Below are 14,740 nucleotides of genomic sequence, written 5' to 3'. Positions count from 1 at the left end.
TATATGTATTATAAATATTTTCTCCCAGTCTGTGGCCTCACTTTTCATTTTCTTAATTATGCCTTTTGATAACCAGAAGTTTTAACTTTTGGTCAAGTGACCACATAAATGTGAGTCATTTCTGTACTTTATATTCTTTTCATGAGCTATATATATCTATCCTTACACTAATACTATAAAGATACAGCATTCAAGAATGTGGCAAGTGCGGCTGGCCCTATGGCCAAGTGATTAAGTTCACACGCTCCACTTCAGCAGCCCAGGGTTTCACGGGTTCAGATCCTGGGCGCAGACCTAGCACCACTCATCAGGCCATGCTGACATAGTGTCCCACATGGCACAATTAGAAGGACCTACAACTAGAATGTACAACTATGTACTAGGGGGCTTTGGGGAGAAGAACGAAAAAAAAAAAAGATTGGCCACAGATGTTAGTTCAGGGCCAATCCTAAAAAAAAAAGAATGTGGTTAAGTGTTGAAATAAAGTAGTCTAAGCTCTCTAAGCATGTTTCTGTTCCATAAAATTGTTTTGGCTAGTCTAAATTCTTTGCATTTCCATATAAATTTTAGGACAAGCTTGTCAATTATTACAAAAGCAAGCTTTCTGGGATTTTGTTTGGAACTGCATTGAATTTACACCTCGATTTGGGAAGAGCTGAGATGTCTCAAGAAAATAACCTTCTGATCCGTGAACAGGGTATGTCTATCTCAATTTAGGTCTTCTTAAATTCCTCTCAGCAATGTTTTGTAGTTTTCAGTATACAGTTCTTACACATTAGTTGTTGAATTTTTTCCCTAATAATTTTGCTTGGGCATGGTACTGTAAATGGTACTTTTTAAAAATTTTCTTATTGTTTCATTTTATCTCTACCCTTGGCTTATAAGCTTCTTCTTACTACTTATTACTTTGGCTCTAGGGTTTAGGTTCAAATATTATACCACTTCACAATACTGTAAGAGCCTAACAGCAATATAATTGCATTTATCCATGCCTGCTTTATCATTACTATTGTTGTCATGCATTTACTTCTATATAGTATAAATCTCCAATATGTTGCTATAGTTTTTTTAAAGTCAATCATTTTTTAGAAGAATTTTAAAACTTTAACAAAGGCCTTGCCTGATAGCCTATGATACTTCCACCCAATCTTCCTTCCTTCCCTCATCCACTCAGGGTCAGACAAACACTGCAGTGTAATAGTTCTCTCAGTTCCCTTCCTATTTTCTCTCATACAGGTGTTTCTCCTAATAAAACCTTTGCGTGTTTAATCTGGTCTTGGCATCTGCTTCTTGATGGACTCAAATAGCATAGCTGCTAATCCCATCTAGTGTGTTTTTCATTTTGGATATTGTATTTTTCACCTCTAGATGTTCTATCTGTTTATACCTTTCATTTCACTCCTGATTAGGTTCACGTTTCCTTTTATTCATTCGAACATAGTTATATCACCATTTTAACCTCTTTGTCTGCTACTGCCATCATCTATTTCATTTCTGAGTCTGCTTCTATTGAGTGATTTTTCTCCTGTTTATGAGTGGCAGTTTTTTCCTCCTTGGCATGTCTAGTAATTTTTGATTGGATGTTGGATATTTGTAAATGTTAGATTTTTGACTGTTCTGGCAGGTAGTTATGTAACTCATGTATCAGTCTGAACTCTTCAAAACCTGCTAAGCTCTGCTAGGGAAGGTCTACCACAGTGTCCTCCAGGGAGAGCGTAGCTGTTCTACAAAGGGGACTCCAGAGAATGTCCCTGGGGACCACCAAAGACTCTTCACTCTGGTTGGTTGAAGCTTGAACAGCCCTCTGCTCTGCCTGAACTTGAGAACTGTTCAGCTTACAACTCCTCAGTCATTTTGCCTGGACTTGTAGAATTTCCCCACAGTTGGACAGCCTAATGTTCAACACATACTCAAGGGGACCTCACGCAGATTTCTGGAGGTCTTTCTGAGTAGCTCCCTCTTCTCTGGTACTCTACTCCACAACTTCTAGCTGCCTGAGCCTCTCCAAAACACAATCGCCATCTCCTCAACTCAGCAAGACCACTAGTTTCCCAGAGGACAAGGGAATAGGAGAAGTATGGGTTATGAGAAAAGGAATGAGCCTCAGAAAAAGGAATTATTCTCAAGTGCCATATTCTCATGCAGGAGGAGGGTAAAAGAACTCTTCCTGGGGCTGGCCCCGTGGTGTAGTGGTTAAGTTCACGCATTCTGCTTTGGCGGCCCAAGGTTCATGAGTTCAGACCCCAGGCATGGACCTACACACTGCTTATCAAGCCATGCTGTGGCAGCATCCTACATAGAGAATAGAGGAAGACTGGCAACCGATGTTAGCTCAGAGACAATCTTCCCCAAGCAAAAAGAGGAAGACTGGCAACAGATGTTACCTCAGGGACAATCTTCCTCACCAAAACAAACAAACAAACGAACAAAAATATCTATATTTCCAAAAGCCCTTTGTGGTTGGGATATGAAATAAAACATATTCTCAGAATACCACATTCTAATGTGGAGTTTAAAAGGTATATTCCTATAGATACAATACAATAAATGATAGTTAATCCACAAAACCCTAGTTACACAATATGGCAAAAACAATATAGCAAAAAATAGCAGCTTTATAAATATTCAATAAATATTGAGGGCCTGGTAAATGCCACAAATTGTTCTAAGAGCTGCAGATGGCGTACAAAAGGCAGACAAAGTTCCTGCTGGCCTGGGGCTTACATTTCTACGGAAGAGAGACAAACAGCATAGAAACAACAAAATAAGTGTATAAGGTAACTTCATAAAGGGAGAAATGCCAGAAGTTAAAAAAGGCTGATGGGATGGAGACGGAGGGGGTGCTACTTCAGACGGGGTATTCAGAGAGGGGCTGAGAAGACGACACGTGAGCAGAGATCTGGAAGACGAGAAGATACACATCAGAAAGACGGAAGATAAGAACTTTTTAGAGAGAAAGCCATAAGACAAAGCAGTATAAGAACTGTGTTCAACAGCACCAGGATGGCGAGTGTGGCTAAAACGCAGAAAAAATGAGACTGGTTTAAGGGGCAGTTGATTTGGAAGACAGGGATTCACCTTTATTTTTTTTTTAATTTAACTTCACTCTTCCTTACATTCTTTTCTACTCCGCATATTATTTCCAATCAAGTTTAATATTCTCTTAGATATTTTTAAATTATTATTTCTATTTATTTTTGGCATAGAACGACTCAATTCCACTGGATTCCTTTAATTCTGTTTAGTTATTTTCTAAAGCTGTGTATACATTACTCCAAAACAAACGCAAACCAGCAAAAAAACTTTACCATCTCACAGTGTTTCCATTCAAAATAAAGCATCCAATCCAGCTGATTTCAGTGAAATGACTCAATGTTTTGACATGCAGGCAAAAAAACAAGAGTTATTTTGTTTATGTACAAAGTTGATATCTCTCTCTACCACAGGAAATTCAGAGGGACTCCCATGGCAATAACTTAATAACTTTTCCCTTCTACACACTAGTGTGGTCTAGAGAAAAAGATAAAAACAACAAACTTAATGAACTTTTAACAGGCATTTACAGGAATTTCTAAAGACGTTTTATGGATGTTCTGAAAAATGATTTCATAAATGTGGAAAATTTATGGTTGGTTTTCTTGTGACTAAGAATGGCCAATCTTGCAAAGTTCTACAAGATAAAAATCTTTGTGCCTAAAACACCACAAATGAGAATTCATCATCTAACATTAGGCTATTAAGGTGTTAATTGTCCTTGATTATTATTTATTTTCTACTCTTCATTCCATATTTGAGGTGCTAATGTTATAACTTAAGCACCATTTCATGTTTTATATTAAAATATATTAACAAAATATTACTCTCAGAATAAAAAATATAAGCAGACCTAGAAACTAAAATGTTGGTTCCCCACCTTTGACTCATTTATGACAAAAATGATTAACAAGGAATCTTATAACCACCCTTACCAATGAAAAAAAAGGAACAAAGAAAAAAAAAGTGCTTCTTGTTCACCACTATTTCTTTTAATTTCTCAAACTCTTCAACACCACATGGAAGATACCAGTCGAAGGCACATGAGCCCGATTTTAGATTTTAGATCTGAAGAGTATTCTGTCCAAAGACCTATTCAGATCCTACTCCTGCTGACCACATATATATCCTCTAAAAAATCATACCTTTAGTGCAAACAAATCAACATTCCTCATGTTGTCGAGGGTAATTTTCCTAATATATTTCCTTCACCAAGGATAAGTGTGCCAAGATTTTTCTAAAAATAGGGACTTTCAGCAGATATCAAACACACTGAACAGAGTGACTGAGGCACCATGTCTTTCAAACGGCTACACTAACAGCAGCCTGATGTTATTTATCTCCCAATGTGATGCAATATGAAGTACAAACATTACCATGAAGCACTCTTGCCAAAAACATTAATCAGTTTCTAAATCAAACCTCAACACCACGTTAATCAGAATCTAAATCAAACCTCAACACCTAACTTTCAGTTTACGAGAAATACATGAGACAGAGGAAAAGTTAAATGACATCCATAAGAAAACAAGCAAACAGAAGACTCCTCAAAAAGTCAGCATTATGGGCGATGAAAGTAGGAGACCCAAGTAGACACTAAAGAGACATAATAACCAAATGCAACGTGTGAACTCTGTTTGGATCCTGGCTTTAAAAAAATACTATAAAAGACATTTAGGTGAAAATTGGAAAAATCTAAATGTCGACTGAACATTAAATTTCAGAATTGTTAATTTTCAGAGGTTTGATGGTTATTGTGTTTGGTAAGAGGATATCCATATTCTTAGGAGAAGCATGCTGAATTAGAGCTGAGGTGTCATAATGTCTGCAAGTTACTTCCAAACAGATCAGCGAAAAAATTGTAAATAGCAGCTGGCCCTGTAGCTTAGTGGTTAAGTTCAGTGTGCTCTGCTTTGGTGGCCCAGGTTCAGTTCCTGGGTGTGGACCTAAGGCACTCATGGAACCATGCTGTGGCAGTGACCCACATACAAAATAGAGGAAGACTGGCACAAATGTTAGCTCTGGGTGAATCTTCCTCAGAAAAGAAAAAAAAACTGTAAATAGACAATTATGTGTGTGTGTATGTGTGTGTGTAGGAAGAGGTAAAGCCATTATTAAGAATTTTTGAGTCTAGGTAAAGGGAATACATGGGTTGGACTATTCTTTCAACTTTAATATAGATTTGAAATTTTTAAAAATAAAAAAGCCCTTCTCTACCTCTAGGTTATAAGGATACCCTTCTATATTTTCTTTTATTAACTGTGTAGTCTTTGATCCCTCTCGAGTCCATCTCTGTAAGTGGTATTAGATACAGATCATTTTGTTTTCCTCCATCCAGAAGTCCAGCTTTCTCTATACAATCTACTAAACAACTTGTCCTTTCCCTACTGATTTGTGAAGGAATGGGTTTTTTTTTTTTTTGAGGAAGATTAGCCCTCAGCTAACATCCACCGCCAATGCTCCTCTTTTTGCTAAGGAAGACTGGCCCTGAGCTAACATCCGTGCTCATTTTCCTCTGTTTTATATGCAGGACGCCTGCCACAGCATTGGGTTGCCAAGCGGTGTGTAGGTCCACACCTGGGATCCAAACCAGCAAACCTCAGGCCACCGAAGCAAAGGTGCGAACTTAACCGCCGTACCACCAGATGGGCCCCAAGAATGATTTTTGATCCCCCTGAAAGATCTAAGCAGAAGAAAGGGAAAAGGAATAAGAAAGTAGGAAAAGAGGAAAGGGAAAAAGAAGAAAGGAAGGGTGAATATAGAAGTATAGGAGCTTAGCTGAGGAAAGACTAAGAATAAATAAAGCTATTATCAAATTCCTGTGCATCAAACCACGTTTACTAGAGGATATCAGAAGTCAGTAGAAAAGGATAACTGAATGATAATTTTTTGTAAAAAGTATATGCCCTCAAAGCTGTTCAGAAAACATCTAATTTATCTCATACATAATATCACAACAAGAAATTTTCCAGAAATTAGATCATCCCTACCAACCAATAAGTTAGATAAAATTTTACTTAGCAGTTACTCTACTTCAGACAGAACAAAAATGATGGCAAAGCAGAGACATTATAAGCATCTTGAAGACTCTTTTATAAACTTTCAGATTCCATGGGAATGTTTAAAGGTGATTTTAAAATTTCGTATTTCTTTGCTTAATTTAGCAACTAGATCAGATTTTAAAAACATGAATTTATAGAATTCATAACTCTTTATCCCAATACTGACAGTGAGTCAGAAAATGTAAACTGTTCTCTATTAAAAAAACTCTAAAAACTTACCTTTTATTTTCAGCCAAATTGGCTCCTTCATCCTTCAGTTGTTTACTTTTCTCAGCACAGCCTTCAAGGAGAATTTCTTTCCTACGTTTAATAGCATGTAGCCAGGTTCCTTCATCATTCTCAGCTACATCCTTCTCATCAGCAGCTTCAGCTTCAAACTGCTGGGAAGTGGCCTTGGAGACCTTCTCGCCAATTTTCCTCTTCCATCCAAAGGAAGCCATTCTGGAAAATTATAACAAAACAGCTTTAAATTTCAAATTTGGCCCTTTATAAAAGTATTCCAACTAACAAGTGAAGAAGGAATAATAGAATCAGACTATCACCATTTTTTAATCCCCAATTAAATTTAGGTAATCATCATCAAAGACTACTAACATCATAAAGACAGACAACTGGATTACGCATCTCCTGATGGAGGTGACACATCATCCATGAAACACTCTTGCCAAAAATTAATCTTGAATCAGATCAAGCCTCTACCAGCTTATAAGAAATATGGGATAGAGATAAGCATGCTAAATAACGTATCAGAGATGCAGACAGTAAAAAACAGAAAATAAGGAAAAATAAAACAGGCTTCTTCAAGAAATAAACTGCCGGAAAAAAAGGAGCGAAAGATGGGAGGTAATTCCTAGATTAAGAGAGACTTAAGAGATATATTGACCAAAGAGAATGTGTGGATCTTGTTCAGCTCCAGATTCAAACAGGCCAATGGGAAGGAAACATCTATGGAACAAAAGGGGAAACGAGAACACTGATTTGATACTTGATGATATAAAGGAATTACTGGTATTTCTTTTGGGTATGATAATAGTACTGTGATTATGTTTATTAAAGGAACCCTTATCTTTTAGGAACACATACTAAAATATTTCACATGAAATTATATATCTAGGAATTGTTTCAATCTAATCAGCAGGGGAAGGGGTGCAGTAGAGGAGAAATAGAGATGAAAAGACTGCCATGAGTTGATAGTGGATGAAGTTAGGTGATGAGCACAAAGGATTCCTTGTACTTTTCTCTCTCTTTTCATATATGTTTGAAACTCTCCATAATAAAAAATTTTTTAAAGATTCAAACTTTGGGGCTGGTCCAGTGGCCTAGTGGTTAAGTTCAGCATGCTCTGCTTTCGTGGCCCAGGTTTGGTTTCCGGGCATGGACCTATACCACTCGTTGGCTGCCATGCTGTGGCCATAACCACATACAAAACAGAGGAAGACTGGCACAGATGTTGGCTCAGGGTGAATCTTCCTCAGCAAAATAATAATAATAATAATAATAAAATAAAATGTGTTTAACAGAGTGGGCTTTAAATAAAAGTTCAAACTTGGTAAATGACTTAATTCACAGAACTACTGGGTGAATCAAAAAGATAATAAATGTTAAATTGCTTTGTAAATCTGCAATGATATACAAATGTAAAGGTAAGAAAGACAGGAAAATTGATGGAACAAAGTCAAAGGAAACCCTAGAAGAATTCAACAAATATTTATTAATTGAAGGGGTTTACTGAAGGATCCAAGAACTCTTACCAGATACATGGATGGGCTTAAAGATCCTGAGAAAGCCCCGGAATTGTATACAAATTTTTATATGCCTGTGTGCACTCTGGAGAAGAGTGTCTAAGCTTTCATTCCATTCTTAAAGAAGTCTATGACCCCAAGGAGATTATGATCAACCAACTGAGTGACTAACTGTTGTTAGTGCCGACTCCTAACGGAACCCTGCCCAGTCTTTTTTGCACCATGTTCTCACCTTCCAGGGCTCTATCAGACAATGCTCCACTGCTATTCACAGGTTTTCAGAGCCAATATTTTTGGAAGTGGGTGGCCAGGTCCTTCTTCCTAGTCTGTCTTAGTCTGGATGCTCTGCTGAAACCTATCTACCATGAGTGACCCTGCTGGTATTTGAAATACCAGTGGCACAGCTTTCAGCAACACGCCACTGCCACAGTGTGACAAGCAATACATGAGTGGTATGGTTCCCTGACCAGGAAATGAATTTGGGCCACAGCAGTGAGAGTGCCGAATCTTAACCACTAGACCACCAGGGCTGGCTAGATCAATTAGAGGGGTAAGAAAAAGCAATGAATCAGAGGTCTTCATAAAACTATCAAAGAATGGGCATTGTGGGAGTAAGGGAGGGAGAAAAATGAAACGGTAAGTTCTAGCAGATATCGAGATCTTCATTACTGATGCACATGGCTAAAGTAAAGTATAAGTAATCACTCGAAAGAAGGGGACAAAAAAAGTGAGGGTAGCTGTGAGCTCATGCACATGAAAGGCCCAAGATAATGACAGAATTTAGGGGGATAAGAAAATTGTGGGCCATGTGCCTAATTTCTCAGTGAATATGAGGAAGTGCCAATAAATTACAGCAATCAAGAAATGTATAGGCTGATATGGGTGAACCATATGCCTTCCACAGGAGCAGGGATTTTTAGAAAAACCTGGAGGAGTAATGGATTATACTAAGCTATACTAAGGAATCAGGCCAATGCCACACTCTTTCTCCCGATCCATTATAACACAGGAGAACTAGTTTCCTATGTTTGAAGATGACTACAAGTGACTCAGGGGAAGAACCAAGAAATGGCTGAAAACGGAAGAGCGGTTACTATGGAACAGAAGTCCAGAGGCAGAGAGTGAGGATGTGAGACAATAGATGGATAGGAAAGTCTCACAAGATCTCAAGATAAGTCCAGTTAAGAACGAAGTCTGGAGCCAGCCCTGATGCCTAGTGGTTAAAGTTCAGCACTCTCACCAATTTGGCAGCCTGGGTTCACTTCCCAGTCGTGCAACTACACCACCTGTCTGTCAGCTGCCATCCTGTGGCGGCGGCACACATAGAAGGACTTACAACTAGGATATACAACAACGCACTGGGACTTTGGGGAGGGAAAAAAAAAGTACTTATGACTGTCTCTAAATGTGACAAGAATGAGGAGGATTAAGTTTTCTGGCTTCAAGTTTGAAATGGAACTTTGTTTCTAAATCCGCAATGTGAGGCACCAGGTAGTGTGAGAACCCGTCTAACACAGATGGAAACCTGGTGTGTTTACTAAAGGCAAATTATATTAGAACTCATTTGTCAGCTCTGTAGATTAGGGTGCAAGGGTTAAGGTGGGGAGGAAAGGAGCAAGAGTTAGGGTGGGGAGGAAAGGCAAAAGGGACAGACAGACCTACATGTATTTTTTAAAAAATGAATAGGTCATTCAGACTCCCAATACCCTCCTCCATCCTCCAACCCAAACCACAGTGTAAATGCTGAGGACAGGTAGAGATTAAGGCCCCAGATGGTAGTTCTCAACCATGTGTGAAAAAGCCACACACAGTGCTGCCTCAGGTGTTTCTGCCATTCTCCTCCACAAATCCTTTACAATCTTCTAGAAATCAGAGGCTGTGGAGGTCAGGACAAAATGAGGTTATAGGGGTATAAAAGGCCTGATGACCCCTAGCAATTGACAAATTTAGCCTTGAAGAGAGGGAAAACAATACTTTCCTCTCAGACAAGAGATAATATTGAGAGGTATAGGCAAGTTCAGGGGTAGAGGGAAAAGAAAATGAAGGATTTCATCCCCCTGAGCTTCACATTTCTCAGAGAAATGGTTAGCCCTCTGCTCCAAGCAAAGGGAAAAGAAATGGATCTGAGCACTTGAGAAGAGTAGAAAAGATCTGAAATAGTCACTGTGGACAGCAGGAAAAGCAAAATAAGGGATGAGTAAAGATATCAAACAGTATCAAGGGCCTACTGAGATTAAAAAGCATGACTCTGTTACCAAGGCCATTAGTTTTATATTTTTATACTTTTATATTTTCTTCAAAATGGTCTGGAGACCACAAGCGTACAGTCAACACAATACAGGATAAGTGCGTTTAGGGAGTAAACAAAGGATGCTATGACGTCCGAGAAGGGACACGAGGCTTCCTGAGGCGGTAAATTTCGAAGAATAAAAGTTAGCTAGGCTTAAAAAGGAGGGTGAGTTCTAGAACAAATGCAAAACACTTCCTGCCTTGGAGGACTTAACACTACGAGTTGATTCACATATCTTCAGTAGTACGAGTTAATTGTTCCTCTAAAGATATCTAAACGTGAAATTAAAACTTCTTACAAAGAAGGCTTTCCTGAATCCATGGTTAGATGCACAAAGCACCAACATCCCAGCCTTTACATTTTTTTTCACCAGGATAAGAAATCACACGGGTAAATCATAATCATACGGTTTCACGTTAAACTCACGAAACACAAACTCATTTTATACAGAATTAGAGTTAAAGAAGGCCATAAAAATTCTAAATAACGACGTTGTATTCTAAATTCTTCTGCTGGTACAGTGATCCCTATAGGAGGCGATCAATTGCTGTTGACGGCTTGCCAGCTAACCCAGGCACAAGGCCGAGAGAATGCCTGTCTTCACGGCGTCGGGGGATGCAGCACCCCCGGCGAAAAACCACCGAATGAACACGATCAGGAAATCAAAACAGCGTCCTTTCGGGTACAGGGATGTATTCAGAAGTGAGGAATTCACGAAATAATGCACCCGAAGACATCACCGCAAGAGAGAAACCAGTATCAGCGACTTCCCTTCATTTTCCACAACAAAAACGTGCGAAGCCCAGACAGGCTGCCCCGGACGTCACCCGCGAGCTCCCCAGCCCCGCCCTCCGCCACAGGCACCTCCGCAGCGCGGGGAAAGCTAACTGGGTCCCGCCCCGCAGCGCGTGGGGAAGAGCCGCGCTGCCCGGTCAGCCTCGAGGTGCAGAAGCCCCCCAGGCGCCGTTCACTGGTGGGCCCGACCCCCAGACGCGCTCGTCCCTAGAGACCAACCTTAGTGTCCCGGCTCTGCCACGTCCCGGTGGAGATCAACTCCCACTTCTGAAGCTCCTTTCTCCCGTGACCACAGACACACTCGCCTCGTTCTCTTCTCTTCCTCCGGCTTCCACCACGGACCGGGTAACCCAGTTACCTGATAACCACTCCCCGGGTCCCGTGTTTACATTCCGCTTGTCCTTTGCCCACCGGAAACGGAAATGATCGAGCTCGCCCTCCTACCTCCTTACTTTTGCGCCTGGTCTCCTAAGAAACTAGGTTGGCCACCCCGATATTCCGAACCCTCCAAAGAAGCGGTCAAGAAAGAAGCGAGTCTCAGAGCCTTTCTCACACGCCAGTCTCTTCTTCCCCCGGGACCACAACTCCCAGAAGTCACTGCGGCCGTCCCCACCCCCACTACCCTCTGGGATTTGTAGTTCGGGCCACCCCGCCCGGGAGCGCCCTCTAGCAGCAGCCCCAAGCGTCAGGCTCACGGGCGATCTCAAGGCTGGAGTCCCGGCCAAAGCGCGCCCACCACAGGGTCAGCGCGGGACGCAGTGGAGGCGCGGGCGTTAAGATCTGGCCCTGCCCTGAGGGAGTTTACACCCACTGAGGAGGCCGGCCAGATGCGGAGGACGGAGGCCAAACTCGGCTGAAAAAGGGTTCAGGGCAGCAGATCAGAGGGCCGTGGTTGAACTGTAGGGTTCACGTCGGAAAAACAAATAAATTGGACCCAGAAGAGAGAGTTACGGCCTGAAAATAACTGTGGCTAATGTCTTAAAAATAAATAAGGGGGGGGGGGGGAATGTAACCCAGGGAGGTGTTTAGGAAATTGAAAAATTGAGATTGTTAATTTGTCGAGGTAGCTATCTTGTGCAAAGGAAAACTATTTTTGTAGACCAGGCTTTCTCAACCTCAGCACTGTAACATTTCAAACTGGATATTCGTTGTCGAGGGAAGCGGGGGCTCTGCTGTGCGCCGTAGGGTGTTTAGCAGCATCCCTGGTCTCCAGCCACTAGATGCCTTTAGCATCCACCACCACGAGCTGTGACCACCAAAAATGTCTCCGGACGTTGCCAAATGTCCCTAGAAGAAAAATGGTCCCCCCACCCCTGCCCCATTGAGAAGCACTGATGTGAACCCATGAGTCTCCAAGGTGATCCAGACCCCTGAGGGTTGCCAAGACCTTTTCAAAGTCAAAACGATTTTCATGCAAATACGAAGACATCACTGGCCTTTCTCACAGTGTGGACACTTGCCCTGGCAATGGAAAAGCAGTGGTGGGTAAAACCGCCGGTGCCTCAGCACGAATTAAGGCCAGGATACCAAACTGTCCTAGAAGTCCTCCTGTTCCTCACCACCACACACTCATGGTAGGAAAAAATAATTTCAATTATTTTTTCAATCATATTTGAAATCATTGATTTCAATCATATGTGAAATGTCCCGTATGAGGGTATATAACCACTCTGTGTACCTCACTTCTTTGGTACCCTTTCATTTCCTTCGAGAAGAAAGGCCCTGGGCCATGGTCCTCAGATTTCAGCTCAGAGTAAACTCGTCCAAATTTTCATATATAGATTGGTTATGGATTATTTTTGTCCACAATATGATTGAAATGTCCCTCCCACAATAGTCACAAGATTGCCCTGTCAGCACAGCACTTGATGGACACAGCAGGTAGTGGTCTGCTATCTCGGTGGGCGTAGCAGGAGGCAAGTCTATTGTCTCAAGCTGGGTGGTCACAGGTGAGCACAGCAATCAGTTCCTAGCCTAAGGAGAGATGCTTAATCCTTAAGGGAATGCCAACGTTGGGAGGGGGAGGGAAGTTGCACCTTTATCTCAAGGGCCTTTGTTCTTGCCATAGGGAATATAAAGCAGATATACAATGCATGCTCAATAGCCTCGGTCAGGCCCTTTTGGAAAGACAAGGTCAGGCCGAATTAGGTTTAAACCAAATGGCTTCCTCATGGAGTCCAATATATCCTATTGCTTGCCATTTTTATTTGTCAGTATGACAGGACTTTTCTTGAAAATGAACAAAGGGAGTCTGTTACTTCAAGAAAAACAAGCGACAGTGCTGCCAATGATAAAATTCAAGAATTTATGATTTCGGAAAACTTGTATTTGCCATAATGATCTTGAGTAGCTTCCCAGTACTTCCACACTTTTCTGATGAGATCAGTGGTGATATCAGACGTGATTTTTATTTATATCGTTGGATTAATGCATCAACATTTCTAAGAGCTGCATAAGTGAACCATTATTTTCAAAATGATCAATGCATGATTGTGGTAGCCAGCTTCCAAGATGGCCTCCTGTTGTCCCTCCTCCTGACATTCACTCTGTGTACTTCCTTCCCACATAGTACCAGGGTTGTTCTGTGTTACCTAAGAGATAGGGCAGAAGTGGTAGTATATCACTTCTGATATTAATTATAAAGGACACTAAGGTGGTGGCAATGTTTCTTAAGCTGGGTAGAGATTAAGAAACCTAAAACACTGAAAACTCATTGAGCCAAATAGTTACGATTTGTTCACTTTTCTGTATATGCTGTACTTCTATAGAAGTCTTTAAAAATATCTATCTCCCTAACCAGATGCTCAGAGCAGGATTTATGCCTTATGGTCACACTCGTAGTGCTTGCTTCATAGTACCCTCACAAGTGCATATAGTTTGCAGAATGAATTATTAAATGGTCTTGAAGCTGTACCCCTTTCTTAGGGTCTCTCCTAAATCTCTCAAATAATTTAACCTTGATCCATTCTACTCTGGTACAGGCTACCTCCAACACTCAGCTTTCACACTTCACCCACCACTTCTCTGCTAACTTTGGTCTCTGATCTTGATGTAGCTGTCAATACATTTAACAGATTTCACATGCTGTCTGTTTATAGACATGATCATCTTCCAACCTGCTAGAAATCTTCTAAATTTATCATAGTTAACATCTATTGACATTCACAATAGAACAGTATTTGTTTACAATAAATAGGACAGTTGAATAAATAGTGATTTTTCAAAGAAAAGAATTTCTCGTACAATTTTGTACAGTCAGGGTAAATACCTAGAGCAATTTCTAAGTTCCCTAAAGAACCACCTTACATACTGTTCATTATACTCTTTAGTAGTGTTTTGTTTTGTTACAATTATCAAGCTATTTTAAGGATTTATAATGCCAACAATCGAACACAAGCCTGGCTAACAGTGCCATATGGGATAGAAGATTTCAGACTAACTGAATTCTAAAGTAACAGAATTCTAACCAAATCCAATGTTATTAGCAGCCACAGATATGGGACCCACTTTGACTTTTCTTCTATGTATCTTAATATTTCATTCCGGTGGCTAACTCCTAGATGAAATCAAAACTAATTTAGTTGAGACAAAAATCACAATGTTTGAGTGCTAAAATTTGTTGAAGCACTATATTTTATATTTAGGCACATTGTTAAAAAGGTACACAGATGGTCAGCCATGAACCAGAGCTTTTTTTTTTTCATTTAGTTTTTCCAGACATTAAAGAAGTTAAGCACATCGTAACAGATGAAAAATGATGTTTTCCTTTATTACCCATCTTCCAAATCAAAGTATTTGAAGTTATCTACTTATACTCC

At 40.5% G+C, this 14,740-nt stretch overlaps 1 protein-coding gene across 1 annotated transcript in view; it reads right to left on the bottom strand.

Moving 5' to 3' along the window:
• The window catches only part of TTC33 (tetratricopeptide repeat domain 33), a 43,744-nt gene extending 32,240 nt beyond the window's left edge, over positions 1-11,504 (bottom strand). The window contains exons 1-2 of the mRNA XM_014831260.3: positions 11,142-11,504; positions 6,315-6,536 (exon numbers count right to left, since the gene is read on the bottom strand). Of these exons, the coding sequence (XP_014686746.1) occupies positions 6,315-6,535 (221 nt within the window). The 5' untranslated portion in view covers position 6,536; positions 11,142-11,504. The remainder of the gene's footprint in view (positions 1-6,314; positions 6,537-11,141) is intronic.
• Between the last annotated feature and the right edge of the window lie 3,236 nt (positions 11,505-14,740).

Source organism: Equus asinus, chromosome 10, assembly GCF_041296235.1.
Source record: "Equus asinus isolate D_3611 breed Donkey chromosome 10, EquAss-T2T_v2, whole genome shotgun sequence".
Taxonomy (NCBI): Eukaryota; Metazoa; Chordata; class Mammalia; order Perissodactyla; family Equidae; genus Equus; species Equus asinus.
The sequence above is the reverse complement of the archived record's forward strand: the minus strand, read 5'-3'. Positions and strand labels throughout refer to the sequence as shown.